General features: G+C 40.7%; 1 protein-coding gene across 1 annotated transcript in view; it reads left to right on the plus strand.

The window, feature by feature from the left end:
- LOC125901564 (probable G-protein coupled receptor 158) overlaps window positions 1–13,740 on the plus strand; it is a 136,262-nt gene that overhangs the window by 62,286 nt on the left and 60,236 nt on the right. The window contains exon 3 of the mRNA XM_049597251.1: window positions 7,759–7,861. Within this exon, the coding sequence (XP_049453208.1) occupies window positions 7,759–7,861 (103 nt within the window). The remainder of the gene's footprint in view (window positions 1–7,758; window positions 7,862–13,740) is intronic.

Consider the following 13,740-nt stretch of genomic DNA (forward strand, 5'->3'; position numbering starts at 1 on the left):
GTGTCAGCCCTGTGATAGTCTGGTGACCTGTCTAAGGTGTGAACAGCCTCTTGCCCAAATGACAGCTTGGATAGGCTCCAGCCCTCCCATGACCCCAACAGGATAAGTGGTTAGGGAAGATGAATGAATGAACATCTGCCAATACCAAGTCCTGGGGCCTCATTTATAAAACTGTGTGTAGGAAAGATCACTACAAACAGCGTATGGAAGAAACACGGGAAATGCGTGCGCACAAAAACTACCTGATTTATAACACAGTGCGCACGCATGTCCTACACTTGTTTTCAATTATAAATCACAATCAACTCTAAAGTTGGCGCACCTGAGGGAGCGCCTTGCCCCGCCCATATGTGGCTATAAAAGGTCGGGGGAACACTCTTGGTACATATTCATTCATACCGAGACTGAAGAAACGAAATTTCACGCAATGTGAAGTGGAAATTCTTGTAGATGAGGTGGAAAAAGAAATATTGTGTTGTTTGGTGGGCACAGCACGGACATTACTAATGCCAAAAAGGCAGAAGAGTGGCAGCATGTGGCAGATGCTGTCAGCAACGTTGCCTCAGAGGGCCGGACTGCGGCTGAAATAAAGAAGAAATGGTCAGACATAAAAGTGGAGGCAAAAAAGCGCCTGGCCTGCACAGAAGAAGTGTATGTGCGACTGGTAGGGGAAAGGTGACACCAGAGCTCACCCCTACAGATGAGAAGCTGGCGGGGATAATCGGCGAGTCCCTCTTAAGTGGCGTGGTGACGGAGGCGGAGGGGGACACAGATGCGCCAGCAGCACCAAATGTGCCAGAAGCACTGGATGATGCAGAGAAGTGTATGTCTTGTTTGAAATTACAATAAAATGGACATGTACAGTACAAACACAATTGACACGTCATTCACAAAAGTTGAATTTATTTAAAGTTGAATAATTTGTCTTTGCAGCCCCCAGGTGTTCAAGCAGTGATGCTCCACCTGTGGCTAGAGAGGCTGGAGACGCCAGAGACGCCACAGCACCTCGTGCGCCCTCCTGCAGTGGCCGTGTCCTGACAGATGCAGTCCTGCAAGTGCAGAGGGACACAATCACTGCAATTAACGAGGTGGCCAAGGAGTTGCGGGACATCAAAACTGTCTTAACAGACGTAAATGACACACTTAAACAGTTGGTAAATAAAAAATAATTTCTGTACCTCTTGTGTGTTTTTGTTATATGCGTTGTATCACCTCCAGACGCTGGCACACAGCAGCAAAGGTTTAACAGTCTAACATTTTGGTGATGTTTTTTTTAATTGAAAAGATCTAAACAGTCTCTCTAGGAAATGGAAATAATACACAATCTCTGTGTAAAACAAACACCCTCCTGTGGCATCGAGGCACTGCCACCTGCCTTTCAGCAGCCTGATGGCCCGCTCCACAACAGCGCGCGTCTGGCTGTGATGCACGTTGTAACGGTGTTCCCCTGCGCTCTGTGGGTTTTGAAACAGGGTAAGCAGCCATCGTTTAAGGGGATATCCACTGTCACCTGCAAGGTCAGAGAATGGTGGATTAGGTACTGCAGTAGAGTGTAATTGCATTGTTTCAACATGAACAATCCTTACCTAGAAGCCAGCCATCCTGCACAGCTCCAGCCTCCAGTCTGCGCCCCGCACTACTGTCCCTTAAAATGAACGAATCATGGGTAGACCCAGGCCAACGAGCCACTGCATTTGTTAGCACCATGTTCGCATTCACAAATGATTTGAACGTTTATGGAATGAACATGCTTACGGTTAATAAAAGCAGGTTCATTCTCACTTGGTGCCCTTATTGCAATATGAGTGCAGTCAATAGCCCCGATTACATTGGGGAAACAAGACATTGCTGCAAATTGCATTTTTTTGTTTGCCTGTTCACCCACCGTGTAAGGAAAGTTAATGTACCGTTGTGACAAACCAATGATCCCTCCTAACACGTCTGGCATAATGCGACTGAAGGTAGGCTGGGATATCCCCGACCTGTCAGCCAGTTCCCTCTGGAAGGTGCCGGTTGCCAGGAAACCGAGTGTTGTTACCAACTGCAGAGGGACTGGCACGGAGTGGTTCCTGTGGGTGCTCCTCTGTAGTGCCGGGCCCAACGCAGAGGTCCAGGATCACAGCGCATGGCAATCGAAACCGGCTCATGAGCCACTCGTCATCATGGGCCAATGGATCTTGCTGGTCCCTGAAGAGCCGCTCGCCCCGAAGTCTCCCATCTCCCGTCAAGTTTGTTTTTTATAAATCCCAAACTTTTTTATAAATCCCAAACTTGGCTTTTGTGTGTACGCAGCCTTTATAAATGAGGCCCCTGATCTGATACTTCTGTTTTCCTAGATGATACAGCTGCACAGTGCACACTTTAAGTACATTCAATTTATTAAAACCAATGTAGTGTATATGCTTGCCAGCTGAATAGTTTAAAAAACAATATTTGCATGAAAGCTGGTCCTTAATGTTTTAGATCTTTGTTTTATTTTATTATTACTGTAAATCATCTTAGTAATCTTATCGGCCTCGTCCAAGGGACCGTGCACCAAAGATGACAACAGGATGCAAGAGACTCACACTGAGCTGAAGCGAAACAATTGCTTATAACTTCGGTAGTTAACATAAACAGTCTGTACTGCATTTTTCTGTCATTTATGGCATGTGGTGTTTTTCCATGGACGACACACACGGGAGCTGAGAGCGCAGAGTGGACGAGAGAAAGACAAGCATGAATAATTGCTCCCCCCTAAACAATTCATCCAGTAAATACTAAATGAGTTCTATATTGTTTGGTTGAATCTGTTTCACTTGATACCAAACTGCTCCAAATAACAGCAAAAGTAAATAGTGTGACTGCAAGGCTAGCAACAGGGGTAACATCTGGAATTGCATCCCAAGTCGGGATAAGGGGATGTTTTCCTGTTCTTCCCATTCTGCCGACATTGCGTGAATGCAACATTAGTATAGCTGGAGAAGGTTAGCTTAGCAGCAAAGATGTGAAGCTAGGAAAAACAGCTGCCATATTATATATCCACCCAACAACACCTCTAAAGTAACACCTTGTTTTGTTTGTTTCATTCGCCTGCAAACAAAACGTGAAAATGACAAGACACGTGTTTATTACTGAGCTTAAGAGGTGCCTTTTCTAAACTTTGAAGAAAGCTAGCCTCGCTATTTTTATATACTGTGCTTATTGCTTCCTGGCTCTACATGTAGCTTCATAGCACAAAGTGGCATCAATTTTCTCATTTAACTCTCAGGAAAAAAACAACTAAGTGTATTTCCCAAAACACCAAACCATCCCTTCAACATGGGCTCTGCTTTGAAAATCAGAAAAATAAAATGACTCCATCAGTGACTATCACAGAAGCATAAATATAGCCTTGCTGTTCTCCACAGCAGTCTTCCCAGAGGAGATACACTGTTTTTACTGTACGCATGCAATGTAATGCACTATTAATGAATGTTCATGTCAAATTTATTGCAGCTTTATTTTAGTACAGGGATATGTACGTTCACATGAGGGTACAGAATCCACACTGGTGCCTGTGTGTGAGTGTCGCTGAGTGTGTTTTCGCTCCAGATGGCACGTAAGCCCATGTAGCTCCCGCAGTTCTCCATGCAAGCTGGAATTATGCAGGCGCGCTTAAATTCTGCAAACAACCCTTAATTCTTAATTTAGATATTAATTAGTTTCCCTGTTACTTGGCAAAGCCCCGTGATTTCCCCTGACACCATACATGTTTATAACTGGGGCGTCTTTTGCTTCACGCTGCAGAGGAGCACGATGTAGGAGACTCAATAACATGATTGAAACAAGTTCATTAGCTGTGTTGTCAGTGATTTCAGTGATAGATGAAGAGCCTGTAAAACACTGCAGCCTTTATTTAGTCTGTTATGAATGTTACATCACTCTCCACTGGTAAACTGTTGTAATCCCACTGTTGGGTCCCGTGAATCATCCAGATCTTGACAATATTTCCCTGCAAATGCAAATATTTACTCAAGAGGCATTTGAAGCGTACTGTGGAGCCAGAAATGCTGAAATATTAATGAATGTGTGAAGAGAACAATCAACACAATCAGTGTTTATGTCTTTGCAGCAGCTGTAATTTCGACCTCATGTTTACTTGATGTCCATTGTGGTTCCTCTTCATTTCTGGATAGTATAATTGTCTGTCTTTATTACTGGAGGGCTGCAACTAACAATTATTTTTTATTAATCTGCAGAGTGTTTTCTTGAATTTGGTCTGTAAAATTCCAGGAAATATTGCACCATTCCCAAGAACCTGAGGTGACTTCTTCAAATATTCAATTTTTTTTTTCTAACATTGGGTCTCATGCAACAAATTTTCTCTTATTTGTGTTCGTATCCATTTTTTGTTCTTTGTTAGTACAAAGATCAAATACGTAAATAAAGTAAAGTAAAATTAGTAAATAGTGGTCGAGAGCACTCCTACCAAGATAAGAAAAAAAACTTGTTTTCAAAGTCCACAAATTGTCCAACACAAAGACATAGGTTTTGAATTTGAGGAACATGCATGAATTTCATAACCAAACTATCCAACAGGAAGGTCAGTCCCGGGGGCGCAGGCGTGGGTATCCAAGGGTAGTAGGCTTAAGCAGGAATAAAAATGCAAAAATCTGCTCAAATCCAATGAGAAAACTAGAGAAAATGGCTAAAACACACACTCACAACTGAGAACAAACTGGCAACAGACAAAGGGCAGCACAGGGGCTAAATAGATAAGGGACAGGCGGGTAATGAGGGACAGGTGAAACCAATCAGGGTGGGGCAGGAAGTGAAGTAGAACAGGAAATACTGACAAAACAAGGAAAACATGATCTTCACGTGGACCTCAGGGTGCAGTTATTGTAATCGTTGGATTATAAAATTTGTGGGCTAAAGAAACACTACCATACCTGATCCACTGATCCCCATTAACTGTAATGTCACTTACTGTGCGTCCCTCTGCTGACCAGAGCTGGAATGTCACTAAGTACATTTACTCAAATCTTGTGCCAGAATTGAGGTACTCGAGTATTTTAATCTTAGGCAAGTTCCTCCTTCTACTTCACTACACTCCAAAAGGAATTGTTGTACTTTTTACTCCACTACAATTTTTGATAACTGGAGTTACTAGTTACTTTACAAATTAGGAATTTTGCACACAAACCATGTGCAGCTGAAACGGTTAGTCGATGAATAAAAATAATTTAAGTAATTAAAGGAAAAACAATAAGTCCTCATTTCTGAGAAGCTGGAACTATGAAATGTTTTTCCATGAAAAATGACTTCATGGGTTGCCTATTAATTTTGTTATCAATTGTTTCAGCTGCACTTGCTTATTTTCATAATATTTGTGAGCAAAAATTAAAACGTAGTGGAGTAAAAAGTACAGTATTTCCCTCTGAAGTGTAGTGGATTACAAAAACACTGAATACAGCAGTTTCACATTACAAATCAGTTTATCTACAATGCTATTTGTCGTCTTGCTTGGTGGCATGTTTCTTTGATAAGTGAAAATCTGCTCACCTTTTCCTCATCCAGACATTAAGGAAGTTTTATCTGCAGAGGTCTCTTCTTCCCTGAAAAAGAAAAAAAACAGTTAAAAGTTACAAATCAGTATATCTCCAACAATGGTCAGCATATCACTGATGCCATCCCGTCCACCGCATGCTAATGTACGGTCACCTTTTTTTCCTCCATTAACTTAACATACAGATGTTTGGGAGGTTTTCAGTAGAAGCTGAAGGAATTACCCAGAGAGGTCTCTTCTTCTCCAAAACAAATAGACCCGGTGATTTAAACAGTAAACAAAAACCACTGAATAAAGCAGTTTACATGACAAATCAGTAGAACTCCAACGCTGCTCATTGAAAGTGAGCCTCTAACTACAGTGGCTGGTGTAAAAATGTGAAAACGCAAATGGCCGTATCTAGAACCAGTGTTTGGTTTGTTCATTTGGGCTAGTGCAGAAACATGGTGATCACTATTAGCAAGGACCCGCTGCCTTTGTAGATATAAATGGCTCATTCTAAGGCAACAAAAACACAACAATTCTTATTTTTCAGGTGATTAAACACGAAGAAAAACATACTATTGTTTTATATTTCTTTTTTGCTAATATAGCCCCCTAAATCCTACACACCGGACCTAGGTAACATTTTCAATGCAGGACTTTTACGAGTATCAGAGTACTTTTACAGTGTGGTTTGAGTACTTTTACTTATGTAAAGGTTCTGAATACTTCCTCCACTACTGCTGCTGATACAGCCTTTACAGCATCACAAATGTTTTGCCATTGCTGGGTTTTTGATTTTACTGTAATACTAGTACTGACATTCTAGAAAATCAGCCTTACTTTGTTTAAGCAATATCACACGAGAGGGAGTGAATTTATACAACAGTTCAACAGTTAAATAAGCAAGGCTGATTAAGAAATGTTGAAAAATGAAGACAAAATAGATAATTTAAGCATTTTATTTGTCTTCCGCCAACAAAAATAGTTCCCTCAGGACTCCGCTGTCACCGTTGCTATGTAACTCAGACAAGGTGTGCCAGGCACTTACTCTTTATACACATTTATCTGCACGTTTCCATTAATTGTGCAGCCGGTGAAATAAGTCTCTGGTGACTGCATGGTGGACTGTCGCTTCACAGGCACAGCCGACTCTGCCTTCTGATCTGACAGTATGTTGCTTTTCTCCAAGTCATTGAGCTCCGCTGATGAAACACTGACAAACCTGGATGTGTGCTCAGATGGATTCAGCTTCTCCTCTCCCTCATCTTCCTCTGATGACCATTCATAGTTCAATTCAAAACTTATTTTAGGAAATAAATCCATATTTTTGGCTGTTTGACAGTGGATGAATCAATTAGCCTACAACGCAACTGCTGACCTAACTGACACTAACCGTCAGTTTTGATTTGATTGTTGATTGCAATCAGCTGTGAGGCGGAGTGATACATACACAGTGAAATAACCGTGATGTTGTACTCCAATATCATCACGGTTTTACTGTCTCTCGACCAATCAGATTGCAGGGCCGGAACTAACTGTTGTATAATTAAGTTTATTTAACAGTGCGTCAGTTTCACCACTGCGGATGTGTTTCTTCTTATAGCATTTTTTGGGTGGCTTCTCTCCAGTTCGTAGTTAGTTCTTGGTTACTCATCTGCCAAAGTCTGCACATGGCACCACACCTGCCATTACAGTGTTAAGGGGGCATTACCTGTGCTAATAGGTTACTTGTGATTAAGTGGGATTCATCATTCAGCACTGCTGAGTAAGAGCAGATTTGGATGGTTAAGGACATTTGGTGCAGTTGTCTTCCCTAATTTAATCTCTTAGCAGAAAATTAAGAGAAACTACAAGAGACATTTAAGAGAATGTAGCTGCATGAGGCCCATTATTGCAGACAGTGTAGCTGAGAACACTCTGTTGTTACTGTGTGCTATGATATTTCATTCTGCGTCTGAAATCCTAAATACCAGAAAGGATTTCATCATTTTACTCCCACTTGCTTTTGGATTCAAGAAGCAAAACAAAGCTGCGTTGGCTGAGTCACACAATCATCCCCCTCGATCTCCATCTCCACCCCACTGTTGCACATTCACGTATGATTTCCTCTTCAGCTTCTCACTTTTGCCCCCATACAACAAACTCCTGTGATGTTTTTGTTGATAGCAACCAAACGATTGTAAACACTGAGGTTTTTTTTGTTAATGTCAACCTGTCTGTCTTTGCATTTTTCTCTCTCTTAGTGCACTCCCATCGTCGGCCATGGATTTGTGTTGGACAAGTACAAGTGCCAGTGCAGGAGAGGATTCTACCATCCAAGCCGAGTGGCGCTCAATGGCTTTAAAAGTAGGTTACAATTCCCTCTGTGGTGTAAAAATACATATTGCAGAGAGCTGTCAGATCAAAACTTTGAATTTTTCAAAAGCAAGCTTTTGGGATTTCCAAAAAGAAAAAAAAAAAAAACATCTATTATATTTTTCAGCTGACAGCCACACATTTTGTTTGAAATTCTTCTTATGTCTTTGAATGGGTATCCTGGGGGCTGTGAGGTTATGGAACTCAAGCTTCAGTCAAAAGATTTTGCGACTGTTCTTACTGTGGAAATACTATGTTTCTATTCGGAGCTCTTGTGGGAGCCACAGGTGGCATCTGAATCACAGACCTGTTGGATTGTAAGGTGGCTGTGTAGACGGAGAACACATGTTGATGGGATAAACTTGAATAAAAGATTAGTCACACTTTAATTGAATGTTCACCGAGCCCCACAACCCTCAGCTCCTGTTGCTACGCCTGTCAAGCTTTCAGTTCTCACATGTCACATACAGGCAGATTTTCCATTTGAAATTCTCTGTAATTTTTGAAACAAAGGCGGTTTGATTTCACCCAGAAGTAAACAAAACCCAACAACCATGGATTTTGTCAGCTGATATGACACATGACTCGAGCAGATTTTGCCAGCTGCAGCTAGCTAGCTTAAGTCAGTGCCGATGCTAAAACTCCAGCTGTTTTTTAAATGTTTTTAGCTGAACCCTGTAGAAGACATGGGAATGAAGCAGCAGTAGGCTACTGTTCATGCAGGGTAAAGCTATTTATCATGAGCATTACAGAGTATGTGAAGGTCTTAGTTCTTGTGAGGACCATTTGGATAAACTAATCACAAAAGTAATGTGGGAGAAGGGACAAATGATAAAATTTTGGTGGTCATCAGTTGAAGTAAAGTGGATAAAATAATAAAATGGCGGGAAATCCAAGCTGCTTGGCGGAGGTCTGCGCTCTCCGAGTGCTTTTCTAGTTAGCTAATGGGTTTGCCTCATTGTTATGCACAGTGATTTAGCTTTAGCTTGTTAACATGATTGCATAAGATTCATGGGTAACAGTCAGCCTATCATCAGTGTTATGAACTGTAAATCAGTCATTTTTTTGTGCCTCTGCACCAGCGATAGACGTGGCCAGGGGCCATTATGTTTTTGGATTGTCAGTCCATCCCATTCTCGTGAACACAATATCTCAAGATCGCTGTGAGGGAATTTCTTCACATTTGGCACAAATGTCCATGGTCATAGTGTAAAGGCCATGGTCACTGTAACCTTATCTCTCTCATTCTTGTGAATGCAATATCTCAAGAATTCCCCAAAGGAATTTCTTCAAATTTGGCACAAATATTCACTTGGACTTAACAATGAAGTGACTAAAATTTGGTGGTAAAGGTCAAGGTCACTGTGACTATGTCTGTCTCATTCTTGTGAACAGTATAGCTCACAAATACCTTGAGGGAATTTCTTTGAATTTGGCAGCAAGGTTCATTTGGACTCACGGATGAACTGATTACATTTTGGTGGTCAAAGGTCAAGGTCACCGTGACCTTGTGTCCGTCTCATTGTCATTAAAGTGATATGTCAAAAACACTTTGAGGAATTTCCTCAAATTTGGCACAAACGTTATTTTACGTACTTTAAACAGAGTTATGCATTACTTTACATAGTTACTCCCTGCAGAAAGTAATTTGTTACACTACATGTTCCATTACTTTTGTGTTACTTTGCAACACTTGAGATGCATTGTCACGTAATTGCAAGTTAACAGTAACATAATATTATTAAACGAGGATCAGGAGACTCGAGACAGCACTGGCAGCAGGCTATAACTGCCTTAAAATACAACTATATTAATATATAACAACCCATGATACAAACATTAATTGCCTTAAAATAATATATCCATGGGCCTAAATAAAGGCTCTTTGCCTTTGGAATTTTTAATGTTTACAGCTTACATTAGAGCAGATAAACACACTGTTTAATCTGTTCCTTACACTTTTGCTTTTGTATTTTAAAACTAATATCACTCTTTTTAAAGCTCCATGCATACCTCTGTGTCTGAAGCAAATCAAAGCTTATGATTTCCAAGCTGTGACTGGACAATCACTGTCTGGGATATTGGTTCAGCGAATGGTCAGCTGATACTATCTGTCCTACATATCTTGCTATCACTCTCATATTTACATTATTATTTATTTTTATTGAGATGTGGCAGACACAGTAAGGCTGAAAACTTAAAAATCTCAACATGTACACGTAACTTGGCTTTGAACCTTTCCTTTACTGATGTTTCTCCTTCTACCCCTGCGATTTTCAAGTATATCCTTACCTTTACCTCCCTGCTCGTGCTTTGGATTTGAATGCCTGTTTTCTGACATCTTGACTGAAAGCGCTGCAGTGTCCTCGGGCAGAAAGCTTGGCCCTGATGAGCGAGATAATCAAGCAACTGCGGTGGTTTTCATCCCTGACTCCAACAATACAGCACCCCGAGGGGGATGATATGCTAAGCTGGAGCTTTCTTGTAATGCAGCGTGATGAGGCCTGTAGTCAAAGAGCTCAGGCTGTGAAGAGACTCATCTTCCAAACCCCCATGCAGACCCCATCATTAAAAATCTCTGTGGCTCAGATTGGGTCGCAGTAGCTGGCGACCCTGATTTTCCCCCCCTGGAACCAGTCTGTTCTTCCTCATGCATCCCCGAAAAACAGACCAGACTGGAAACAGATTTTGTATTGTTCCCTAGCAACAGGCCAAAAGGACAGATATCAAAGGGGAGAAAGGATGGAGTGAGAACAACACAGCCTGTAATGACAAATGAATTATTCTGGAATGTGCAGTAGGACCTTATCAAACATGACATTTGTTTTGAATGTCACAATCAAACCTTATGATCTTAATAGCTGTGACTATACATTAACAAGATAAATAGATAGATAGATAGATAGATAGATAGATAGATAGATAGATGAAATTCACGATAATACCAGAATAATTTTTAATATCATGAAAAATTCATATGGTGATACTCAAAATATTTTGACTTGTTGACATATTGACGTCATACTTTTACACACAGGAACAGCAAGCATTGCTGAAAGCGAAATTATTACGGGCCCCGCGGTGGATCCAAAAAGAGGAGCAGCTTCAGTAGTGTGGAATAAACTGTGGCGTCCTGAATGTTTTATGAACAGCCCCGGACTTCTCAGACTCTTTTAGTGTCTTACCGCTCAGAGGGAACTCATTCAGCGGCTCCTCTGGCAGCAGCACAGTGTCTCTCCCTCTCCTCTCTCACCGTGCACACACGGGAGTCAGTGTCGTCAAGTGCTTTTGTCATAAACCTTTGGTAATGAAAACCTACGTGATGCTCGCGGCTCAACAAAAAACTCTGTATATGTGAATGTGTGATAGTTGTGGTATCATAACAGCCTGTCACAGGTTACAGCGTGATGATTAGAGGAGAAATGGCAGAGCATAAAGGTCCAGGTGGAAAAAAAACAATCATTTGGGATTTTAATAAAAGAAGGAAATCACCTGTTGATTTATATATATAGATCCCAGGGGACATTTTTGTGTTTGGAAGCTGTTTAAATGTGTAATTTGTGGAAGATTTTATTTAGTTGAACTATTAATATTGTATACAGAATCTGAGTTACTGTTGTTGTTCACAAACTAAAGAAATGAGACATCATTTTAGTTTTTACTGAATATTTGAAGCAAACTATAAAACTGTATCACTTATTTTGTTGGATTACGTGTTCTTGAATTAATATATTTGTAAAAATGATATGTCATATTGACAAGCATGTTGCTATTGAAACAATACCCTGAAATGTCGGGATATTATTCTAGGGCCATATCACCCACCCCTTTTACCCATCACTTTTTAAAAGCATGAATTGTAAGAATGTTCTGATAAATAGCTTGCAACAAATAACGCATTAAGAAAGGTTTATTTTCACAGAAAGAAAACATATAATGTAATGGAAATATAGAAAAAACAAATGTGCATTGTCCCAAAAAAAATCCCCCCCAGTCCACCTACTCAAAAAAGACCCCTCCGAAAAAAACATGTATGCAAGTAACCATATATTCTTTATATCCATTAGGACAATGGATAATCAGGGCATCATTCATTCCAAGTCGCAGCCAAGTCGGGCAACCTGACGTGTTTCTTCAGGCAAACCAAGTTTGGGCTGATGCTGGGCCAGGTCCCTCTTAATAGGGCCCAGTGATGGTAGTGTAGCCAGAATGGGGCCAGATTATTTGGCGGAGCGTCATTCATCCCAAGTCTCAGCCAATTAGGTGACCAGACGCGGCTTGAATTATGTCTTGTGGCGTACCCAGTTTGGGCCAATGCTGGGCCAAGTCATTTTGGCTACCTGGGATATGAACTATTAGTCACAAAGGAGGACTGAAGAGTGAATCATACCCTCATATGTGTTGACTCGGCAGGGATAACATCAATCATCGAGAAATGTTGATCTACGGGAGAATAAATATTTGAAAGCAATATAGAATACCTGAGAGCCTTACTGCATTATATTCCATTATATTTTAATATCTTGAACCTGCTGTGTGAATTATGTGTCTTCCCTTACATAAATAAGATATTTCCACCATAAATTGGTGCGTGAAAATTCACCAGAACGCAGGAAATAAAGTGTTTGATGTTCAAAATTGGACAAATTTGAGTGCAACACCACTGAGGGTAGGATGACTTACAACAAGGAGCTGTCTCTACACTCAGATAGACTCCTTTAATGTGGCATTATGGGTTCAAATTTTGAGCGTGGTTAGTATGAGTTCTCTTGTTTGAATTTGCATTGCTTCACTCTAAGCAGGAACAAAGCATGTGTTTAATATCAGGTGATTCAACTGCGCACTGTCCCTCCTGTCAGTGAGTGACATGCTGCCCTTTACCTTACTCTGCTCTTCACTGGACTTTTGCAGTGCGTGCTCCCACAGCGGTAGGCTTTATTGTTCCCAGCCTTCATTCCCACATTAAGAGTGCTGCTCAGTCCTGTGATGCGCCATTACACAGTGGACATGGAACATTTATTATTTCATCTCTTGAAGTACGTACAAACACATAAACACGGGGAGGTCTCCTTGGCTTTAATGCCTAGTTTAAAATATTTACCAGAAAAGTAATTAAATGTAATAAGTTATACTGATTTGTTAAAATAATTAAAGTAGTTACAAATTTATTACATTTTTAACAAGGCAACTCATTATCGGTAGCCTATTATAATTCAGAAGTAATCTTCCCAACACTGCTTTACACCAGTGTTTCCTCCTCACCAGCTTCTGTGCAGAACTATCCACCACGTCCAGCTTATTAAAATCCACAGCTCTGACCAGGTCGCTGGAGCTAATAGCTAAATCTGCACTCTGAGCTAAGCAGAAGGTTTTCTTCTTGAGATAATAATTTTTCACTTCTGTGTTGGTGATTCATGCCGTTTAAGGTACAAAAACAGCTCACATTGAGCTCCCAGTCAGAAGATCAACCTGTAAGGTACAGTTCAATAGCTTACTTCGCACCCAAACAACAGTGTTTTAGGGGTTAGGGTTAATTGAGAGACTTCTGGTATCAAATCCTCAAGCTAAGTTCAGGTCATAAACCTACAGAGTATGCATGAAAAGACCAAAAACAAGCAACACAAGTGTACCATCTCCAGTTGACAATTATAACAAGCAAACTGTGCAGCTATAGTTGTGTGGAAAAAAGCATAAGAGCAGAGCCACAGCAGCAGCTTGAAAGATTAGTTATCACTAGAGAGGCACGATAATATTGGTACGTCATTGGTATCAGGCACTATTGGCTTTGAAATGAACTATCGGAATTGGATATCTCCAAAAAAACAATATTGTGCATCCCTAGTTATCACTGAACACTTTTTCTTTTTTGC

The sequence above is a fragment of the Epinephelus fuscoguttatus genome, linkage group LG15 (genome assembly GCF_011397635.1).
Source record: "Epinephelus fuscoguttatus linkage group LG15, E.fuscoguttatus.final_Chr_v1".
NCBI classification, from domain to species: domain Eukaryota; kingdom Metazoa; phylum Chordata; class Actinopteri; order Perciformes; family Serranidae; genus Epinephelus; species Epinephelus fuscoguttatus.